General features: G+C 40.8%; 1 protein-coding gene across 1 annotated transcript; it reads left to right on the top strand.

Annotated features, from left to right (window-relative positions):
- Positions 1–875: 875 nt before the first annotated feature.
- atp10b (ATPase phospholipid transporting 10B) lies at positions 876–18,546 on the top strand. Its single transcript, XM_026329670.1, has 21 exons — positions 876–1,395; positions 3,942–4,146; positions 4,432–4,517; positions 4,793–4,899; positions 5,569–5,700; positions 5,949–6,076; positions 6,396–6,648; positions 7,387–7,586; positions 9,194–9,346; positions 11,639–12,170; positions 12,294–12,394; positions 12,482–12,608; positions 12,698–12,882; positions 14,450–14,717; positions 14,842–14,918; positions 15,017–15,142; positions 15,236–15,436; positions 15,569–15,649; positions 15,782–15,886; positions 16,140–16,327; positions 16,984–18,546. Exons 1-21 carry the CDS (start codon positions 986–988, stop codon positions 17,255–17,257), a joined length of 3,939 nt encoding a protein of 1,312 aa, XP_026185455.1. The 5' UTR covers positions 876–985; the 3' UTR covers positions 17,258–18,546.
- The last annotated feature ends 2,221 nt before the right edge of the window (positions 18,547–20,767 follow it).

The following is a 20,767-nucleotide window of genomic DNA, read 5'->3' as shown; positions in this document are numbered from 1 at the left end:
GTGTGTTGACTCACAGGCAGCCAAGCCAAACCCAGCCAAAGCTGACAGGGATGGGTAAAAATGGTGAGTCTGGCACCACTCCCCTGCTATACGTTTATATCTGAGGAAAAACAAAACACACGGCACTGCCAGATTATGATTTATCAGCTGATCAAGGAAAAAACAGAAAGTCATTAAATATTTTAATTGGTAATTGAAAATACAATCACAGGTGAGAATAGCATCCTAAATAAAAGAAAGATATTGTAGATGCACGTCCATCTCCATTCGAAAAACAGTTTTCCAGTAATGTCAAATGTGTATTAAATACTAACCAGGCCTTTTACTATAAACTCTAAATTGAATTTTAAGCATGAATGAATAAATGAGTGATCCAGTGTGAATCTGACTTTCTTTTTTGTTTTGTTCTGGTTGGGCAGCTCTGGAAAAGACAACTAAACAACGCCGTCAGCATGAGGAAGTGGAAGGCATCCTACATGCATGCCATCTGTGCAAGAAGCTGCTTTGTTGCAGTCTCGCACACATGCTGTACATGTAAACATGCAAACCTGAAAATGCTGCATGCATCTACTTTGCTAAAGTGGTGTCCATCAGGAAAGACACTAAGGGGCTTATTCAAATGTTGGAAAGATGCTAGTGGTTCAGTAACTGCTGAAATGAGACGACAGAAAAAATTAAAACCAGCTGAGTTACCAGAGCACTTGAAGCTGATATTGAAACTGTAATTAGCTGCCTTATTCCCTTCCCTTTGAGACAGCTCCAGTGCAAGGAATGCAAACACACCTGTCGATGCAAGGGGCGGGCTCTGAGGAGGTGTGCTGTCACTTATTTTAACCAGGCAACCAGAATTACATGCTCTCAGAGCGTCACTGGAGGAGGGAAGCAGCCTGAGGAGAGTCTCTTTAACTCTCTGGAGCTGTTAGCACTGAGATGATGGTGGAGCAAAGTTGGTGAGAATAGAAAAGGGACAGCAGACAGCGCAGTCATGACGTGGAGGAGCCCTTTGGCCCTGGTCAGAGATGCTCTGAGAGGTCGGCGGGCACGGGAGAAGGGTCTCCGCAGCTTGGTGTCCAATCTGCCTTATGAAAACCAAGAGAAGTCGAAGCAACCCAACCGCTACTTTCCTGGCAATGCCATCAAAACTACCAAATACACTCCGCTTCTCTTCATACCCATGAACCTTTATGAGCAGTTTCACCGTCTGGCTAACATCTACTTTGTGGGCCTGGCATGTCTGAACTTTGTCCCTGTAGTGAATGCCTTCCAGCCTGAAGTAGCTCTGATCCCCATCTGTGTCATCTTTGCTCTGACAGCCCTGAAAGATGCCTGGGAGGACTTCAGGAGGTATCAGTCTGACAGGAAGCTCAACAACACACCATGCTTAATCTACAGCAGGTAAGTGACTCAAAGACAATCATGTTCTGAATATAGCTTCAGTGCGTTGTGCTGTTCATGCATGATGCAGTAGATGGAAACACTCGGAGTGCATGAACGACACCTCCACATCTGTGCTTATGATTTCTGTTGTGTAATGTCTGTGTGACTGTGCACTCTGTGTGTGTGTGTGTTTTACCTCCTCTGCATTTCTGCACCCTGTGGGAATTTTTGACTTAGAAATAGAAAATGTGTGGGAGATTATTCCTCTTTTGAAGAGCCTCACAACAATGTCTCTCACCATCGCATTGATGAAAATCCTCATCTGGGTGTTGCATCAGCAAAGAGGTTAACGACCATCTATTTTTGAATTGATGAAAAATGAATATTTCACAAAGAAGGACAAACAATGTCATTTTTAACCCTTTCACTGCTGTAAAGGGGTTAGAGTGGATTGGGAGAAGGAGGAGGTGGAGGGAATGTGGATTTTCTCTCTGTATCACGTGAGACCAGAGACACATCTGATGATGAATCCTCATAGATTCAGCTTCTGGAAGGGGTTATCATTAACCAGCAGCTGTTTGCTTTCAAATTTCTCAACAAGAGTCAGCAGGAATGTTGTGAAGTGCAGCCTCAGCTGGGGAAAAAGCCTTGTGCATCGTGTGTGTGTGTGTATGTGTGTGAGGCGATAGGGTCCAGGTGGCCAGAAGTTCAGACTCCAGCCGCAGCATTTCAGACTCTGTGGAGAACACACCGGCCCCTCAGGGCCTGTTAGCAGACACTAGTTGTTTCTGCCTAATGCAATCAGATAAACAGCAGTTGAGTCATGGTGAGCAGGCCCTCGTGGGTCACCCGTGGCTCGCTGGGTGGGGGATACTAAAGCTTCATTTTGGGCTTGTAAAGATTAGAACAAAATTGATTGGCTGGGATTTCTGTAAACTATACAAATGTTTCTAGAAGCCACTCAAGAATCAATTTTAGGATTACATACACACCCTCTTTCTCTTTATCTAGGGCTGGGTGAAGTTTATCCATCAAAGAGCCTCATGGAGCTAGTTTAAACACACATAAATTCATAAATCTGCAGTGAATGTAAAGACCCACATGGAAAAAAGAGTTTAAGTATGGCCCATCACACTTTCTCAGCTGTACAGTAGCCTGTCTTTATTTCCCATCACCTTTCACACGTTGTTTTCACAAAGGTGTAACGTGTAACCTTATTTTCAGAATCATCCTGTTTATCTAATCTAACACTCTTGTCAAGCCACCTGCACTCATCAAAAACAGAACCCATATGACAGCTGTTAATTGCACTGTTGAAATTCCACATTGCGTTGTTGTATTGTGTATTGTGTATCACACCACACCTTACAGGCTAAAAGACCCAACAGTTCCTGTCAGCTACACATTGCATAAATGTGACTAACCTAGTAGCAATCTTATCATTGTGAAATATTACCTTATATGTGACGAATTGTTTTTTCCACAATAAACTACACAATGCATGCAGGATCTTTAAGGCGAAGGAGACTCATGGAAATAAATAAATCAACTTTACTATTAAGAATTAGTTGAAAATTTTGATATTGCTGCCTTTAGCCTCATATTTAACAGACAGACTTACTCAGACGATAAAAAGTACTATAAGCCTTTTAACAATGTCTAAAGTTTGCACATCACAACTTTTCCTTATTTTTTTATGGATTTATTTAAATTGATATCATGTAAATGAGTGATTTTTACAGGCCTTAGCATGAGCCACTTTACCTGTAACACCCTCTTTCCAGTTTTTAGCTTAGGGCTACACCAAGCTGAGCTGAGCATGGCTTCAGCTCTTGCTTTACATAACAATGTGATTAGTTTCAATTCTTCCACAGGTCATAGCATTCCTTCTAACACAAAGGATGACATAAATTTAAAAATTATAAAGATAATGTCGGGAAATAGGCTGACTGACGTACCGAACACGTACATACCTTGAAGCTTCCCATAGTAAAAAAATGTGTGCAATCTGTTACGTCTAACCTAAACACACACTAAAAATAAATAACCCCTTTATGGCATTGTTTGAGCCAAGGTGTGGTGCTATGTGGCAGGTGCCCAATCAGGTCCTACATGCAGGGCAGCATACTTGCAGCTCTCTGTCTCTGGGGGTAAGCCAATTTAGCATGCCGTTTCAGACCTTAAAGGAGCTAGTGCTTTGGGAAGCCGCTGTTTCTGGGAACAACCTTGTGTAATAAATCGTAGCGCAGCTTGTCTTCCTCTAAAAGTTACCTTGTCATCTAAAACACACAAAATACATCTGGGCCACTCTCCAAAAACAGCAGCATTGATTTTTCACTTGCTCATTTATTTCCTAGCTTAAGCAGGTGCTGTGATTTTTCTTTTATCCATAAAGAGTGTATCAATATTTCATTTGATTGCATAAGCATAGACAAGATAGACAATATACAATGCCAATATTGCAGTTAAGAAATGTGACAAAAGTCAATACAAAAGCCACCCAGGAGAGTCTCTTTAGAAAATAACCTGTGATGATTGTTGGAACCTGACATGACTGATTTCAGGAAGAAGAAAGACTTTATCGAGAGGTGTTGGAAGGATGTGCGAGTGGGAGACTTTGTGAAGGTGGTTTGCAATGAGATTGTCCCTGCAGACCTGCTGCTCCTGCACACATCAGACATCAACGCTGTGTGTCATATAGAAACAGCCAACCTGGACGGAGAGACCAACCTGAAGCAGAGAAGGGTGGTGCCTGGTCTGTGCATTGCGGTGAGGGACTGAGAAATGTCCACTGGTTCAATTTGTTTAATCTTTACAGTCATCTATCCCCATTCCAGGGGTGCTGCACCTTCCCCCTCCTCCTCCTCTTTAACACACTTCAATAGATCATTATAATATGTAAAAATTAACAGTTACGGAAAAGACATACCTGTTGGATTACATAACTTAAATACATGGTTGGTCACACACTTTGGAGGTTAAGGTTAGGTTAAGTTACATTTTAAAAAATTACATGCATCTTGTAGTGACTTTATGCCTCTTCTAATTTCCCAGGATCCTGAATTTGAACCTGAAAGCTTCAGTAGCACCGTGGTCTGTGAAAAGCCCAATAACAATCTGAACCATTTCAAGTGTTATGTGTGAGTATCAAATATACAGATCGTATGGCTTCCTTAGACAGTTTCTCTCAGAGCAGAAAACTAATTTCAACCTACTCGCTGCACTTTCTCATGCCATCAGAGATGATATTGGGGCTGTAATAGACTGTCATCGATTTCCTCAGGCACCACGGGTCTTACTAATGGTCTATCCATGACATCCAGCTATGGTTGTAGAGCAGGAGAATTGCTAATCTTAAATATATAAACAGAAATGAATCTCTAACAAGGCTGTTTCTCACTTTGTGTTGCTGCAGAGCGAAGCCTGATACAGAGAAGGTAGGTGCTGGAATTGAGAGTCTGCTGCTGCGAGGCTGCACAGTGAGAAACACAGACCACGCTATTGGCTTTGTGGTCTATGCAGGTATATTCTCCATTTTCTCAGCTGCTTCGCTGCTTTGACCTTGAGCTTGTAGCGTGTTTGTTCAGGGCGTAGTCAGAAGTTTAGAAATACATCATGAATCCAAAAATTCACAACTAACACATTTTTGACTCACCCTTTTTTTTTTCACATTCAGCATTTTCCATGTAATCAATTTTTCAGAACTTTGGTCAATATACAAAAGTTTGGACAAAATTTAATTTAACCTAATAATGGCACTGCACTCCATAGTTTTGTAGTACACTGACACACCCTCTGGACACAGTGGGTGTCTGTACAAAGTCTTCTGCTTATCCATTGATCTGAATAATGAGATATTGCTCTGGTTAAGTGAAAATTTTCACCTGCTGGGGATCACAAAGTACAGTAAGCAGTATTTATCCACTGGGAACCATGAATATGTACAGATTTTATGGACATTCACCCATTATTAAACTATTTAAAACTAAAAATGTGTCATGGTAGCCCCAGACTTCCCAAAATACTAAACATGTCATCAGGGTCCTCAGTGGTTACTACAGCCTTGTTTTGACCTTGCTTTAGCTGACCCAGAATGAGCATGCTTTAAGATAATCAGTTTCTCTCGGTGTTATGGACCATGTGGAGAACCATTTGGTAACTGAATCAACACCTCTTCTTCCCACATTTAAGGCCATGAAACCAAGTCCATGCTCAACAGCGGCAGGTCCAGATACAAGCGCAGCAAACTAGAGCGGAAGCTGAACATGGACGTCATCTTCTGCGTCATTCTCCTCTTCACCATGTGTCTTATTGGAGCAGTAGGTCAGTGATGAATTATATAATTAAACCATAAAATCACTACACAGCCTGATTCATGGTTTTGGTGCTGTTACATTTATGAGTGGATGTTTAATTTCCAGTAAAACAAAGAAAACTCATTCACTTTGGCTACATGCCCAAACACATACTAGAAGCAGCAGGAGGAAATGGGGGAAGGTGTGGTGCCAAAAATAGCTTTCCTCCCTGCGCAACAGTCAGTGTGATTAATCCCCATGTCCTCACACATACAGGTCACTCCTTATGGCTGCAGCTGCTGCCCGGTGTGCCCCCTTACCTCGTCCCTGACAGCACCGGTCACCTGGACAGCCCCAGTCTGTCTGGCTTCTACATGTTCTTCACCATGATCATCCTGCTGCAGGTGGAGGAGTCTGACTGTGTGTGAGACAGAGGCTTTGGGACTGTTGGGAGTGTGTTTTCACTCATTTGAAAATCCATTAAATTAGCTCCCATCTCTTCTCTGGTTTTCTCCTCTTTGCTCTCACTTCCCTTTTTGCTCCTCATTCTCTTCTTCTTTTACACCCTCTTCACCTCACCTTACCTCCCATCTTCTTTCCTCTCATCTTTCCTTTCTCTTCTGTTATCTCCTGTTATCCTATTATATTTCTCCTCATCCTTTACCTGACCACTTCTTTCTCATTCTTCTTTCTCTCCTTCCGTTCTTCTCCTTTCCTCTGCAGGTCCTGATTCCGATCTCCCTCTATGTGTCCATCGAGCTGGTGAAGGTGTGCCAGATCTTCTTCATCACTAATGACATCGATCTGTATGATGAGGACACAAACAGCCGCGTGCAATGCAAGGCCCTGAATATCACAGAGGACCTGGGTCAGATTGAACACATCTTCTCAGATAAGACTGGCACCCTTACTGAGAACAAGATGGTCTTTCGACGATGCTCCATCATGGGCACTGAGTACCCACACAAAGAGAACGGTAAACCTTCACATCTGCCTGACACTTCTTATCACCCTTTGTGTGCTTGATGGTTTATCAGGAAAACCTCTGTGAACTTTGTCCATGAAACTGGATATTCATAAGTAGCACAATCCCAAAAGTCACCAGAAAATAAACCCTGCTCTTGGTCCTATTGATAAGAGTCTAAGTTTCATTTTCTGTTGTTTTCCAGTCTTGCACGGCTGCTCACTTGGGTATAGACTTACAAATATGTTTTAAAACTGAGCCGTTTGATTGACTTGTTCTTTCTGATTCACTGATGTGAAAGGTAATAAATATCCTTACAGCCCCAAACTTTCACTGAGCCACATGATAAAGCCCATGCACACATTATAGTATCCACAACTGTTCTTTTCTATACTGAAAAACAATTTTATTAAACAGAATACATTTTATGATGTTTTAAAATGGTACAAAGTGGATACTAATTAGACTCACTGCTTCCTCTGTGCTGCCTAGATTTGCCAGTCTAATTGTATTACTGAGCTATGTACCCTGAAGTTGAGTTCCCTCTTATATGATTCTTCCCAAGGTTCATTTATTTTGGCTCACTGAAGGGCTTTTTGTGGAGGCTTGTCTTCCATTTGAGGTTGTCTAATCTGGGTTTTTAAAGTGCTTTGAAAGAGCCATTGTGGTTAAGGGCCTCACATTTATCACAACATAAAGTAAATATATAATGCATGCAGTACAGTACCAACATGGTTTTTGGATTTGCAGCTATCCGCTTAGCTGTCCTTGATGAACCAGAGTCAGAAGAGGACGTCATTTTCAACCAGCAGCCACAACCCCCACAGACTGGATGGTCCTTGGATGCGGAGGACATGAGCCCTGAAGAAAAACAACATCGCCATGGCAGCCAACGCAAAGGAAAGGTCTCTGGAAATGCCCAGAGTGATGTGGCCTTCAGCAGTCCACTGGTAAGATGATTGCTCAGTCAGGAAAGAAATGCAGATATTTTGCAGGGAGAACTCATGGCTTTGCTTATGGCAGTCAGTGCAGAGTCACTGGATGCAGCCATGGAGAAAATGGTCTTCAGCATTTCACTTGTCAGAGGTGAATCAGGTAGTTCATGCAAGGCCACTTTTAGAAGCCCCAAAACTTATTATTCTACTATTATTCTCCAAAATCATAATAATTTCTGAGGAACACACACAAATGCCGGTGCATTTATATGGTCTGAGCTAAGCTAATACTGCAGAAGAGCTTGTGCTCTGTACTCAAAATCCAATATAGGGAGATGGAATGGCTGCTTTGATGTCTTGTCTTATAAATATACACAGATAATGAATCCTGAATTTAATTTATGATGATGTTTTGCAAGCGCACAGCACAAAACGATCTGTTACGTGAGCCAGAATAGTGCATTTATCATTATGAACATTATGCATCCATCCATTTTATAAGATTTTTCTGGGGGGGTAGCCAGAACTAAACCAAAAAAGTTTTTGGGCTTGTGACTCCTACAACAAAGCTGTGTCTGATTGTGACCCCAAAAGTTTCCTGAGGAGATATAAATATATTTATTTCAGTACAAAAACCGTCACCCATCTTCATATCTTGCTTAGGGCTAAGGGAGACAGAAACCAGCATTTAGTGGGCACAGCCTGGACAAACCACTTGACAGTCACCAAGCTGACAACATTATTATTAGAAATAACAACAATCATTTGGGGGATCAAGCTTTTATCATTGTATGAATGAACAAAATCCATTCATCTCTGATTTCTGTTGGACAGACTCCAAGCTGTTCATCAGCCTAACAGAGTACTACTACTAATACTGCTTCTGTTTTTCCAGTCATTGGGTAATTAGCACCTATTCATACTGTACACGCACTGACCTTGAGACTAAAGAGTTTCATTTTCAACCCTCGATGATCTTAAGAGGTTCTCACTCAAACACATTTCACATCTGAATCAAAACTTACAAGACATCAAACTGCCATTTGTTTCCCAATTTCTCACCCTCTTTGTGTCAAAGGGCCTCATGGCCTTAGTTCCCTCTGCAGATGGCCGAGCTGCTAGGTGTCACTGATGAGCACATCCATTTTGGCTCAAATTTGCCCCTGTGTCTGTGACGGGACATATGGTCATGCTGGGCACCATTTGGCACACAGCACCGATGTCACATAAACTGTAAATGTGTACTATAGATTAGTCACTGACGTCTTGGTAAACAGTACAGTAGATTGATGTCTATTTTTGTCCACAGGGCAAAGAGCAGAAACAGGCTGAGACACAAAAAGGCCTGTGTTTACTCCACACAGGGGCCACCTCCAGCTTTCTTCATGCTGCGTGTTTAACAGAGCATAACCTTTGCATGAAGAAACATCCTTCCTTCTGTCCACCCTGCAACTGTTCCTACATGCACAAACAAAACTGGAGAAACACGTTAAGAGCTAAAAGCTTCTTACAGTACTGCCACGACACATGAGTGACGGGGATCGAAGAAAGCTGAGCGTAAAGAAACAGTTTGTCAACTCGAGCCCTCAATTAACAAACTGATTCACTTCTTACTCCAACAGGAAACTGAGGTGATTCCAGACACGAAGCTGCTCCAACAGATTAGCACGACAGACAGCAGCAGCCGCCACAGAGAACCTTACCTGGACTTTTTTTTGGCTCTCGCCATTTGCAACACGGTGGTGGTTTCCATGGCGACAGCACAGAGACAGAGGGTGAGCACTCAGTTTACTGCGGCTGTGAATGGGAAGCAGAGATGAAGGACACAGTCAGGATTTTGCTGTCAGCATGCAAACTCATAAAACAATGGCAAAGTTTCGATCTAAAGAACATTTTAGAAGATCTATGAATTAATCTGTGTTAATAATTATTTTATGGATTCTCTAGGTCTATAAACCTGTTGTCCAGTAACTTCAGCATAATTCATATTAGTAACACACACAGCAATAAATAAATAAATAATAATAATAATAATAATAAAGAAACTCCTCATAAAGGTTCTGACTTTTCATCATCATAGTGAAAGGAGATTTGCACTTGCAGTCAGGATGGCCTTTATTTACTGAGAAATCAGTTGTTTTCCCCCTGAGTTTGTAATTAAAAGTATAAGAGCAAAAATAAAAAGTGCTGAAATAGTTTACAAATTCACATGTTGGAAACTATGTCTTCTGGACTGCACTATGTAAATTAGTGAATTGTGGGATGATGACTTTCTGAGGTTTAAGGTTGGGTTAAGGGTTAGGGTAAGGCAAGTCGTAATTATGGTTAAGGTTAGGGTGAGTATCTACAGTGGGTACGGAAAGTATTCAGACCCCTTTACATTTTTCACTCTTTGTGTCATTGCAGCCATTTGCCAAAATCAAAAAAGTTCATTTTATTTCTCATTAATGTACACTCAGCACCCCATCTTGACAGAAAAAAACAGAAATGTAGAAATTTTTGCAAATTTATTAAAAAAGAAAAACTGAAATATCACATGGTCATAAGTATTCAGACCCTGTGCTCAGTATTGAGTAGAAGCACCCTTTTGAGCTAGTACAGCCATGAGTCTTCTTGGGAATGGTGCAACAAGTTTTTCACACCTGGATTTGGGGATCCTCTGCCATTCTTCCTTGCAGATCCTCTCTAGTTCTGTCAGGTTGGATGGTGAACGTTGGTGGACAGCCATTTTCAGGTCTCTCCAGAGATGCTCAATTGGGTTTAGGTCAGGGCTCTGGCTGGACCAGTCAAGAACGGTCACAGAGTTGTTCTGAAGCCACTCCTTTGTTATTTTAGCTGTGTGCTTAGGTTCACTGTCCTGTTGAAAGGTGAACCTTCAGCCCAGTCTGAGGTCCTGAGCACTCTGGAAGAGGTTTTCTTCCAGGATATCTCTGTACTTGGCCGCATTCATCTTTCCTTCAATTGCAACCAGTCGTCCTGTCCCTGCAGCTGAAAAACACCCCCACAACATGATGCTCCCACCACCATGTTTCACTGTAGGGATTGTATTGGGCAGGTGATGAGCAGTGCCTGGTTTTCTCCACACATACCGCTTAGAATTAACGCCAAAAAGTTCAATCTTGGTCTCATCAGACCAGAGAATCTTATTTCTCATAGTCTGGGAGTCCTTCATGTGTTTTTTGGCAAACTCTATGCAGGCTTTCATGTGTCTTGCACTGAGGAGAGGTTTCCGTCGGGCCACTCTGCCATAAAGCCCCGACTGGTGGAGGGCTGCAGTGATAGTTGACTTTGTGGAACTTTCTCCCATCTCCCTACTGCATCTCTGGAGCTCAGCCACAGTGATCTTTGGGTTCTTCTTTACCTCTCTGACCAAGGCTCTTCTCCCACGATTGCTCAGTTTGGCTGGACGGCCAGGTCTAGGAAGAGTTCTGGTCGTCCCACACTTTTTCCATTTGAGGATTATGGAGGCCACTGTGCTCTTAGGAACCTTGAGTGCTGCAGAAATTCTTTTGTAACCTTGGCCAGATCTGTGCCTTGCCACAATTCTGTCTCTGAGCTCCTTGGGCAGTTCCTTCGACCTCATGATTCTCATTTGCTCTGACATGCACTGTGAGCTGTAAGGTCTTATATAGACAGGTGTGTGCCTTTCCTAATCAAGTCCAATCAGTTTAATTAAACACAGCTGGACTCCAATGAAGGACCAGAACCATCTCAAGGAGGATCAGAAGAAATGGACAGCATGTGAGTTAAATATGAGTGTCACTGCAAAGGGTCTGAATACTTATGACCATGTGATATTTCAGTTTTTCTTTTTTAATAAATTTGCAAAAATTTCTACATTTCTGTTTTTTTCTGTCAAGATGGGGTGCTGAGTGTACATTAATGAGAAATAAAATGAACTTTTTTGATTTTGGCAAATGGCTGCAATGACACAAAGAGTGAAAAATTTAAAGGGGTCTGAATACTTTCCGTACCCACTGTATGTAAAGTCACCACAAAGAATGAAAACAACTGTGTGTGTGTGGCCTAATGTCTAATGTTATATTATTTACAAATTCTTATTTCAGGCAATGAGGTGTTCCCGCAACATACAGACGAATAACCCACTGGCTTCTTTGTCAAACTTAGTGAAAAAGGCTTGTTCTCTTCGACATATTTTTACCAGAACAAAGAGAAACCGAACCACATCAGAGGAATCAGTCATAGAGGAGGACCAGTTCAATCCAGCTATAAAAATGGAAGGGACTAAAGACAAAAATGGGCTGGAAACATGTTCTCTGCATGCTCCATCCCAGTGTGACCAGCCTGCTGTGACCTTAGATAATCTGTGCTATGAGGCAGAGAGTCCAGACGAGGCCGCCTTGGTGCACGCAGCCAAGGCATATGGCTTCACACTGCTGGCCCGCACCCCTAACAGCGTGACAGTGAGGCTCCCGTCTGGGGAGGACCTGGTGTTTGAGGTGCTGGACACCTTGGCCTTTGACTCCAACAGGAAGAGAATGTCTGTTTTGGTGCGTCACCCAATCACTAAAGAGTATGTGTTGTACACCAAAGGTGCAGACTATGCCATCATGGAGCTACTTGGTACACCATACGCAGGTAAGTGCAGGAGAAAGTACATTTACACACAGTTATTACACATGTATTACATCTGTTACAGTTGAAACACCTGGGGTCACTTAATTCAAAATGAAACCATATTTCTTATTGTATTATTTACAGAGAACCTGAGTGGGAAATTGAAGAAAATAGCAGCTTATACTCAGTATCACCTCGACTGCTATGCTAAAGAGGGGCTGCGCACACTATGCTTTGCGAAAAAGGTGCATGATCAGATACATTAACATTTACTTGGATCATCTTTATATATGACAAGTGCTCTGATTAATTTTATTCAACGTGTGTTACAGGTTGTGAATGACGAGGAGTATGAACACTGGTCTGTGGATAGGCAGAGAGCTCTGGCAGCTATAGACAACAGAGAGGAGCTCGTCATGAAGACTGCTGTGCAGCTAGAGACAAAACTCTCCCTGCTAGGTGGCAATAAATGCTTGAACAAAATACAGTATATGTGTGTGTGAATATATGTGAATGATGTCTGACTCTCAATTTGTGTCCTCCTGCAGGGGCAACGGGCATCGAGGACCGTCTGCAGGAGAGCGTCCCAGACACCATCGTGGCACTGCGGGAGGCAGGTATCAAGGTGTGGGTGCTGACTGGTGACAAGCCAGAGACAGCCGTCAACATTGGCTATGCCTGCAGGCTACTCGGGGAAGAAGACCTGGTGATTAACATGAGCTGCAAAAACAAGGTGAGGATGCAGCTGTCCGCCAAGCAAACTTCAGGCCTGGTGTTTTCTGATGCCTTTAATATATCAGACATATAACCAAAAATACATTAACACTGCAATTTTTTTGAACCAACTTTTTAAATCAAGCTTACGTTTACGTATGCAGGACTGGGAAAATTGGCAAGTCCTCACTTTCAAGAAGCTAAAATCATCAGATGTTTGGTATTTTTATTTTTAAAATTACTTAAAAATTATATGGTTATTACAAAAATTGTAGATTAATGAATTTAAATACAAAGCAGGTAATTTTAGGAAATGATATATTAGCAAACTTCTTTTAAAAAGAGGGTTTTTGATTTGGTGGGATTTTTTAAATTAAAGTATAATATCTAGATATAAAATGGGATGTGTTTTATCTAGTAATAGCTTAATATCCATAAGTTCATTGTTTGAACAATATAAATGGTAACAAGTACTGTATGTGCCTGAACAGTTTTGTGAAGTGAGTGAATTATAAAGTCTTCAAACAGCAGTAGCTAACAAGCCCCACAAAGTCCTATTGAACATTAATGTTACGGAATTGATTAAGGCAAGACATTGTTTATATTTGACATCATATACAGCTTGTTTCAGAGGCAGCACTGCCTTTTCTGACGGCCATTCAGGGCCGCTCATGGCTTTTCCAAGCAGTAAGTTCAGGAGGTTTTTACCTTGTTTCTCTTTAATTTAAATTCTGTCCACTTTAACATTTTATGTTAAGGTCAAACCCATAGCATTTCCATCGGAGAAAGATAAGGTGTCAGGTGTGGGCCCTGCTTCTCTGGGGTCATTAAAGCTCTGGAAGCACAGGAACCAGCCCTTCATAATGAGAAACTGAAATTACCTGTCAGCTCCAACAGATACATGGGGAGATTTCTGAAACAAAGGGGTTGCTGCGCTCCTCTCAGATGGGACTAGTCTGATGGGACAAGTCATTGATGATGAATGGACTGAGCCCCCAACACAATAACTAATGCTTTCATATCTAATTACCAGTCTAATATTCAACCCTCAGAGGAAATACCCCACCTCTCATGGTCCAGAGTATGGGCATAATGTTCATGAACTATTTTTACCACTGTAACTTGATGACCACCTGAGGGCTGCACACCCACGATCATCACCCTAACTCACCTAATGAAATTTAGCTAACATTAGACAGATGAAACAAAAAGATGATGTGACCCAGTTTTTCATCATGTCTGTTTTCCTTTTGGCTAAAAGTGGATAAAGTTATTTACAGCATCTGATGCATCCAGAGCCTGGTAATGACTAAGACATTGTGAATATAAAATACCAGCACATACATTTAGTTTAATTATGAATTTTTCTGATAATGTTGTTGAATAATTGATGAACCACTGAGCAGTAAAATGTCAGAAACTGTCTATTTTGTCTGACAAGAGAAAAGCTGTCACTACCCTTTGGATAAAGGAATTGCTCAAATGATCAATGGTCAAATTGTCAATTTTTGCTTTAGTTTTTGAAATGTTTTACATCAATAATAAAAACAATTCTGTCAGATAAATATTCAGATTTTGTTTTCCAGCTCACGTGTACGACCATCCTGGACTGCACTCTGGAGGAGGTGAGGAGGTACAGCAAAGACCCTCGTAACGTGGACACAACCCAAGACATCTCCCTTGTGATTGATGGGCAGACCCTGACCATGGTTCTGTCGCCAGACCTGCAGGACCGCTTTCTGGACCTGTCGAAGCGCTGCCGCTCAGTGCTCTGCTGCAGAGTCACGCCCCTGCAGAAGAGCGGAGTGGTGAAGGTGGTCCAGGAGAAACTTAATGTCATGACCCTCGCTGTTGGTAAGTAACCTATTTTCCATATATCCCAAATATACTCATAATAGTGATAGCAAGATATCTGCATGTTAGATTTACATTTTCAGCTATAAAAGATGTTGCACTGACTTTCTCTTTATGGCTTCAGGTGATGGAGCAAATGATGTCAACATGATCCAAGCAGCTGATATTGGCATTGGGATATCTGGTCAGGAGGGCATGCAGGTCTGAAACAAGGCCTTTAGCTGTTAAAACAACATTGTATTTTCTTCCTTTACTCTCATTGCTCAAAATATATTATGACTCATCTTTATCTTCTAAAGGCGGTCATGGCGAGCGATTTCGCTATATCTCGCTTCAGACACCTGAAAAAACTTCTCCTGGTTCATGGACACTGGTGCTACACTCGACTGGCCAACATGATCATTTACTTCTTTTATAAGAATGTGGTGAGTCTTGAATCTGCATAGGCCTGCTCAACCTTCTGCATGGATGTTTTCATCATATCATATCAATCATATCAAACTTAATGTGCTTCTCAGGCATATGTGAACCTGCTGTTCTGGTATCAGTTCTTCTGCGGCTTCTCCGGCACCGCCATGATTGACTACTGGCTGATGATATTCTTCAACCTCTTGTTCACCTCTGTACCACCCATCATGTTTGGGATAATGGACAAAGATATTTCTGAAGAAATCCTCCTGGGTGTTCCTGAACTGTACAGGACTGGACAGGGTGCAGGGGTTAGTGACACTTCAAAACTTTTTTATTTAAAATGGTAATAACTGATGGTTGTTTATAAAGTTGGGGTTTGAATAATATTCTTGTTTCAAAGATGAGGATTTTCATGTGTTTTGTGCATTTTGCTTGTTTAGGAATACAATTTTTCAACTTTCTGGGTTTCCATCCTCGATGCCTTCTATCAGAGTCTGGTGTGCTTCTTTATCCCTTACTTGGTAAGAAACACATCTAGAAGTTGTTTCTCTGACTACACTTCACACTATCATGTATTTGTCGTTCTTTAAATCTTTGAATTATTTTACTGGTTAACTGGTTTCTGAAATAAAATTTGAAATCTTCCCCCTCAGGCTTATCAGGATTCAGACATTGATATTTTTACTTTTGGAACTCCTTTGAACACAATCTCTTTATTTACCATCCTGCTGCATCTGTCAATAGAGATCAAAAGCTGGGTGAGTATTGACGTGATGGATATCTTTTTCTAGATATAATCACAGCGTACTGCCAGTGAGCCAAAACGCTTTATCTTTAATAGTTTCAGTCAGCATACATTTGAAACCTAATGACTTGTGTAGCAACTGCAATATAGTAACATTTATTTGACATTTACTAACATGAACGCACTACGTTTTTTATATGAAAGCAATAAAGAATTAATGGACAATTCACTGCATTAAAATACCTTACTGCTGCACTGTTCTGTAGACGGTGGTTCACTGGTTAGTCATGGTGGGCAGTGTGGCCCTGTACTTCATCGTGACACTTATATACAGTGCTACCTGCATCACCTGTAATCCTCCATCCAACCCATACTGGATCCTCCAGAGCCAGATGGTCGACCCCATGTTCTACCTGATCTGCATCATCACCACCGTGGTGGCTCTGCTGCCCAGGTACCATTATCATTATCCCCATTGTGTTGACCACTTTGGAAACCCAGAGGGAGAATAGTAATTTATGTACCACTGTCACTGAAACTGAGTAATTCTAAAGTTTTAGAGTCACTTTTAATATAAATTTTCAGAATTTATTTTGGGAAAAGAGTAAAACTTTTTTTTACTGTCAATTTTTTCCAACAAACATGCTTTCCTAGTGATGTCTTATTTTACATTAAATGCTGTTAAAAGTCCTACTACAGCGCAGCAACAAGTGCTACTTGTAGATATTGAATGAAGTAGAAATTGCTCAGTGATGGGACATAAGTCAAAAAGGATGGAAACTACAAATGACTGTTCTAGTGTTTCCTTTTTAATTTAAGCTCAATTAAACATAGTAATGATAATATTTACATACTATTTGGAGTATGAATTGGAGTCATGCACATTTTTAATTATTTTGAAATTGTATAACAGGGCATAGTGAGTAAAAATTGATTTCAGATTAAATAATGTAAATTGCGATGGTGAACCACTATAACATGGCTTGGTCTTCCCCTCAATTTTTGATATGTTTAAAAAAGCTAATATTTAGAGGAAATGCTCTGATTTACATCAAAGGGCCTCATATTCTTCTCTGGCCTACTTTCTCACCATCACACACTCTCCCACAGGTACATCTTCCATGTGCTCAGGAACTCTATCACCCCCTCCCCAATCATGCAAGCCAGGCATCTGGACCGACTAGACTCTTCCTCGAGAGCCCAGTGGATCAAGGAGTGGAGGAGCTTCAGGGGCGGAGGGCAGGTCAAACGCTCCAGGCTGTCTACCACACCCTCTCCCACCCTGGAGAGCCCTACCAACACTTTCACTGTCTCTAATATCATAGAGGATGACTTCACACTGAATGCCACCACTGATAACAATCAGACGCCTGTGCACACGTGAGAAACAGACTTGCTGAGCTTGAAGTAACTTGAAGGACAAAAACAACATTAAGATTTTTATTTATTCAGAAAACTTTAAATATTCTGAACTGGCTCAAGAGTGGATATATCAGTATACAGTCATGGGTTGGGGATCTTCAGGGAGAAATATCTTTTCAATCTAACTTGTGACAAAAATTTAAAAAAGTGCAAAGGTCTGCTCTGCCTTAGACTGTTCATAACAAGCTTCCATTCATCCAATGAACACATAAGCCTGTTACTTTAACCCTGATGGGTTTTCAGAGCACAGTGCAGGACAAAATGCTTAGCTGGTTTAATATATTCCTCTCACCTCAATATCATAAACAGTCACAAAACATCCTGTCACTGGAGTGAACGCAGGCACGGTTTACAGGATTTCTATTTTATTTCTGCACTGAAAAATGAATGTCTCTTACAGGCTGGCCCAGTGATTACTTTTGTGTATTAAATCTGTGAACTTTGTTGTGGAAAATATCGAAAAGAAAAGTATCATCTCATTTTAGATGCAGCACATAAATCAAACAAGAAATAAGGTAAACTCATAAGAATCAGGAGAAAAGACTTCTAAGCTGTTATCACTGGCATCCTTCATTAAAGAGTAACAGCTCTGCTTATATAATGCCCTACTGCCTAGAGTTAGAGCACTGCTGCTCTCTAGTGTTGTAGATGAAGAGCTGCAGAAAGGTCAAACTGGACAAAGTCAGAAAAAGTCATCACACACTTCAGTGTATTAGAATTTCAATAAAATGTAAGTTAATTAAATAGTTCTATGGAGAATTAAATACAGCATAATAAAATTAAATAGCTATTACAACAGAGTAGATGTATTCCAGTTCTGTTTAAATGACAAACTCACAATTATGAGGCAGATCTTTTACTAACTATAGGTGAATTTAAATGCATTAGAAGATTCATTTTGTTATATTGTTTTCTAGAGAATTCACAGATGAAGACATTTTACTGACATTCAGCAATTTAAAACCTGATTAAAATGCTGCAGTTTAGGATGAAGTATTAAAGTCTCCACTGAGAGAAAAATATAAATAGATGAGAACATGAATACCTGTTGTATAGAAATGAAGGTGTGACCTTTTTCCAACTGGAAAGTCCTGTTCCCACAGTAGCCTCCAACATTAGTATTACTGCTTTTAGTGCTATCGCTACCAACAGCTGTATGAGTCCTCAGCCTCTCAAATTCTGTCCTGGGAAAAGCAGAAAATTTGATTCAGAGTGTGTTTAAAATAAAAGATGACTTTTTTGTTAGTATATTTGTTTTTAAAGGAAATTTCTTAATAACATTTTTTGGTACTTATATTCATGTTTATTGTACCACTTTCATCAAGCCATAACATGAAAGTCTAAATATGTTGAATACTTTCCCATCAGATGCACTTTGTGTTAAGTGTTACTTAGGAATATGCTTAGGAAGAGCAAACAATGCAGATTAAACCTAAAGACTTTTTTTTTTTTACCACTTACCACACTTAGTATCAAACAAATCAGCACAGTTGTGCAACAAGGTGCAAGAAATAGCAATATTTTAAAATATCATGGAGCACTAAGTTATTATCACTGATGAGGTGAGGTGAATGCAATCTTCAATTGTACACGCAAATTTCATGATGTGATTCATCCAGATATTTGTGTATAACAAAGTAAATGTGTAAGCTAGCTGTCTCTTACCTGAGACACTACCATGAAACTAGGTTGTGCTGGGGAAACCAGCTCCTGAGTCTTAATGGTACAGTTCACGTCATAGTCTGCCTCTGGACATTCTGTGCAGCTGCCTGCATCTAATTTACTCGCAGTGATTCACCACTTAGACAGTGAAAATAAAAACACATAAAACAGAGGAATAGAAAGATGGAAGAATCATTCCAGCCTAGATGTGTCAGGCCCACTAACACCAAGAAGCTGATGGGTTGTGACTGATTCTGCAGCACATGAGTTGGGTTAAGGATGCATATTGTATTTAAGACTGCTGTGTTGTCAAAATGGAGGAGGAAAGGGGGAACAGAGGAGGTGAAGAAATCTGATAGCAGGGAAGGCCTTTGCCTTGAAGCTAACATACCATAGGGTGCTGCTAGTTGGACATCTTGAAGATCTACTGAATATGGTTAGAGTGAGTGGAAAGCAGACAAGACTTGGCCAGCTCACTATTCCCTCGTCTTCAGCTCAAAATCAGACCTTTTCAGATCAGGGGTGTGGAAAACATTCCTGCTCTGGCACAGAGACTAGGCCCTGGCCCGTTCTACAAGGGACTGATGCTGAAAGATCTGAAGGATGTGGTGGGACAGGTTATCCCAGTTTCAGATCTGACCAGTTTTATTTGTGGTGTGTTTGATATTTGTGTCTAATTTAATACACTGCTTTTATTTACTTGTTGATTCATTTCTGACTAACACTGGTTTCTAGCAGCAGTGACACATTCATAGCAATATAAATAAATTCCCCATAAAGACAGTTAAGTAAATAATTAGTAACAGAAAAACAGTTGGTGTCAGTTTGCCCCTGTCAGACATCTTCTCACCTCCTCAGGCATTTGTAGTAACTTCCAACCTAACTTGGCATTCTCCATCCAACCCCGAGATGCCACTGCTGTTTCCCTGCTGTTCCAGTTACCTGACCTTCTCTTCCTTTTCAAACACCTGTCCCCAGTTTCCCCTTTACTCCAGTCAGTATTTATACCTGTCAGTTCCACCTGGTCCCTGCCAGATTGTCATGTTTTTGTGTGTCTCCCAACATGCTGTGTTGTCCTGCTACAGTACCTGCTTGTTACCTGCACAAAAACCTGATTATCATTTTTTCTCATAGTTTTTTCACTGCACTTTGAATAATTATGAGCTGCATTGTACATTAAACTCTTAGTTTATCAGGTGTTTAGTTAACATTAGTGGATCTTAGATCTTTATTTAGCAAGATTAACAACCTACTGCCAGATTAATTAGTAAGGGATCACTGGGTAAACATTTCCTGTGGATCATCATTTATTCCCGTGTTCAGACCTCTGAATATAAACCCTGACAACTCCAATAACATAATTCCCTTTTAGTCATGTGTTGTGTATGAATTTGCCTAAGTGTATTCAGGAAAATGCTCTACACAAGGAAAACATTTTACTAACATAATAAGGTCTTAAAAATAAACTATAGAGTTTGACTCAGGGACTGTGCTGAGTTAGACTCCTCAACACAGGTCATTAGCTAGTTACTTTAGTATTTCAACTTATTTCTTAAGTGGACACAGAGTAGTCATTTATGAAGGTTTATATCCAGGGTCAGATCATCTGGACGATGGAAAAACAATGGTTTGTCCTGAAAGCACTCCTAATTTAAGCGCCCACATGGGGACAATTACTGTAACGTTTCCAAACTGGTAGCCAGTTTTAAGGTGCCTCAAGTTTCTCCAACCACAGGTGACTAGTGATGAGGTATCACATTTTGCAGACACAATGTGACCTGGATTCCTGATCAAAAAGGGGATGGACATG

Source organism: Mastacembelus armatus, chromosome 10 (assembly GCF_900324485.2).
Source record: "Mastacembelus armatus chromosome 10, fMasArm1.2, whole genome shotgun sequence".
NCBI lineage: Eukaryota > Metazoa > Chordata > Actinopteri > Synbranchiformes > Mastacembelidae > Mastacembelus > Mastacembelus armatus.
The sequence above is the reverse complement of the archived record's forward strand: the minus strand, read 5'-3'. Positions and strand labels throughout refer to the sequence as shown.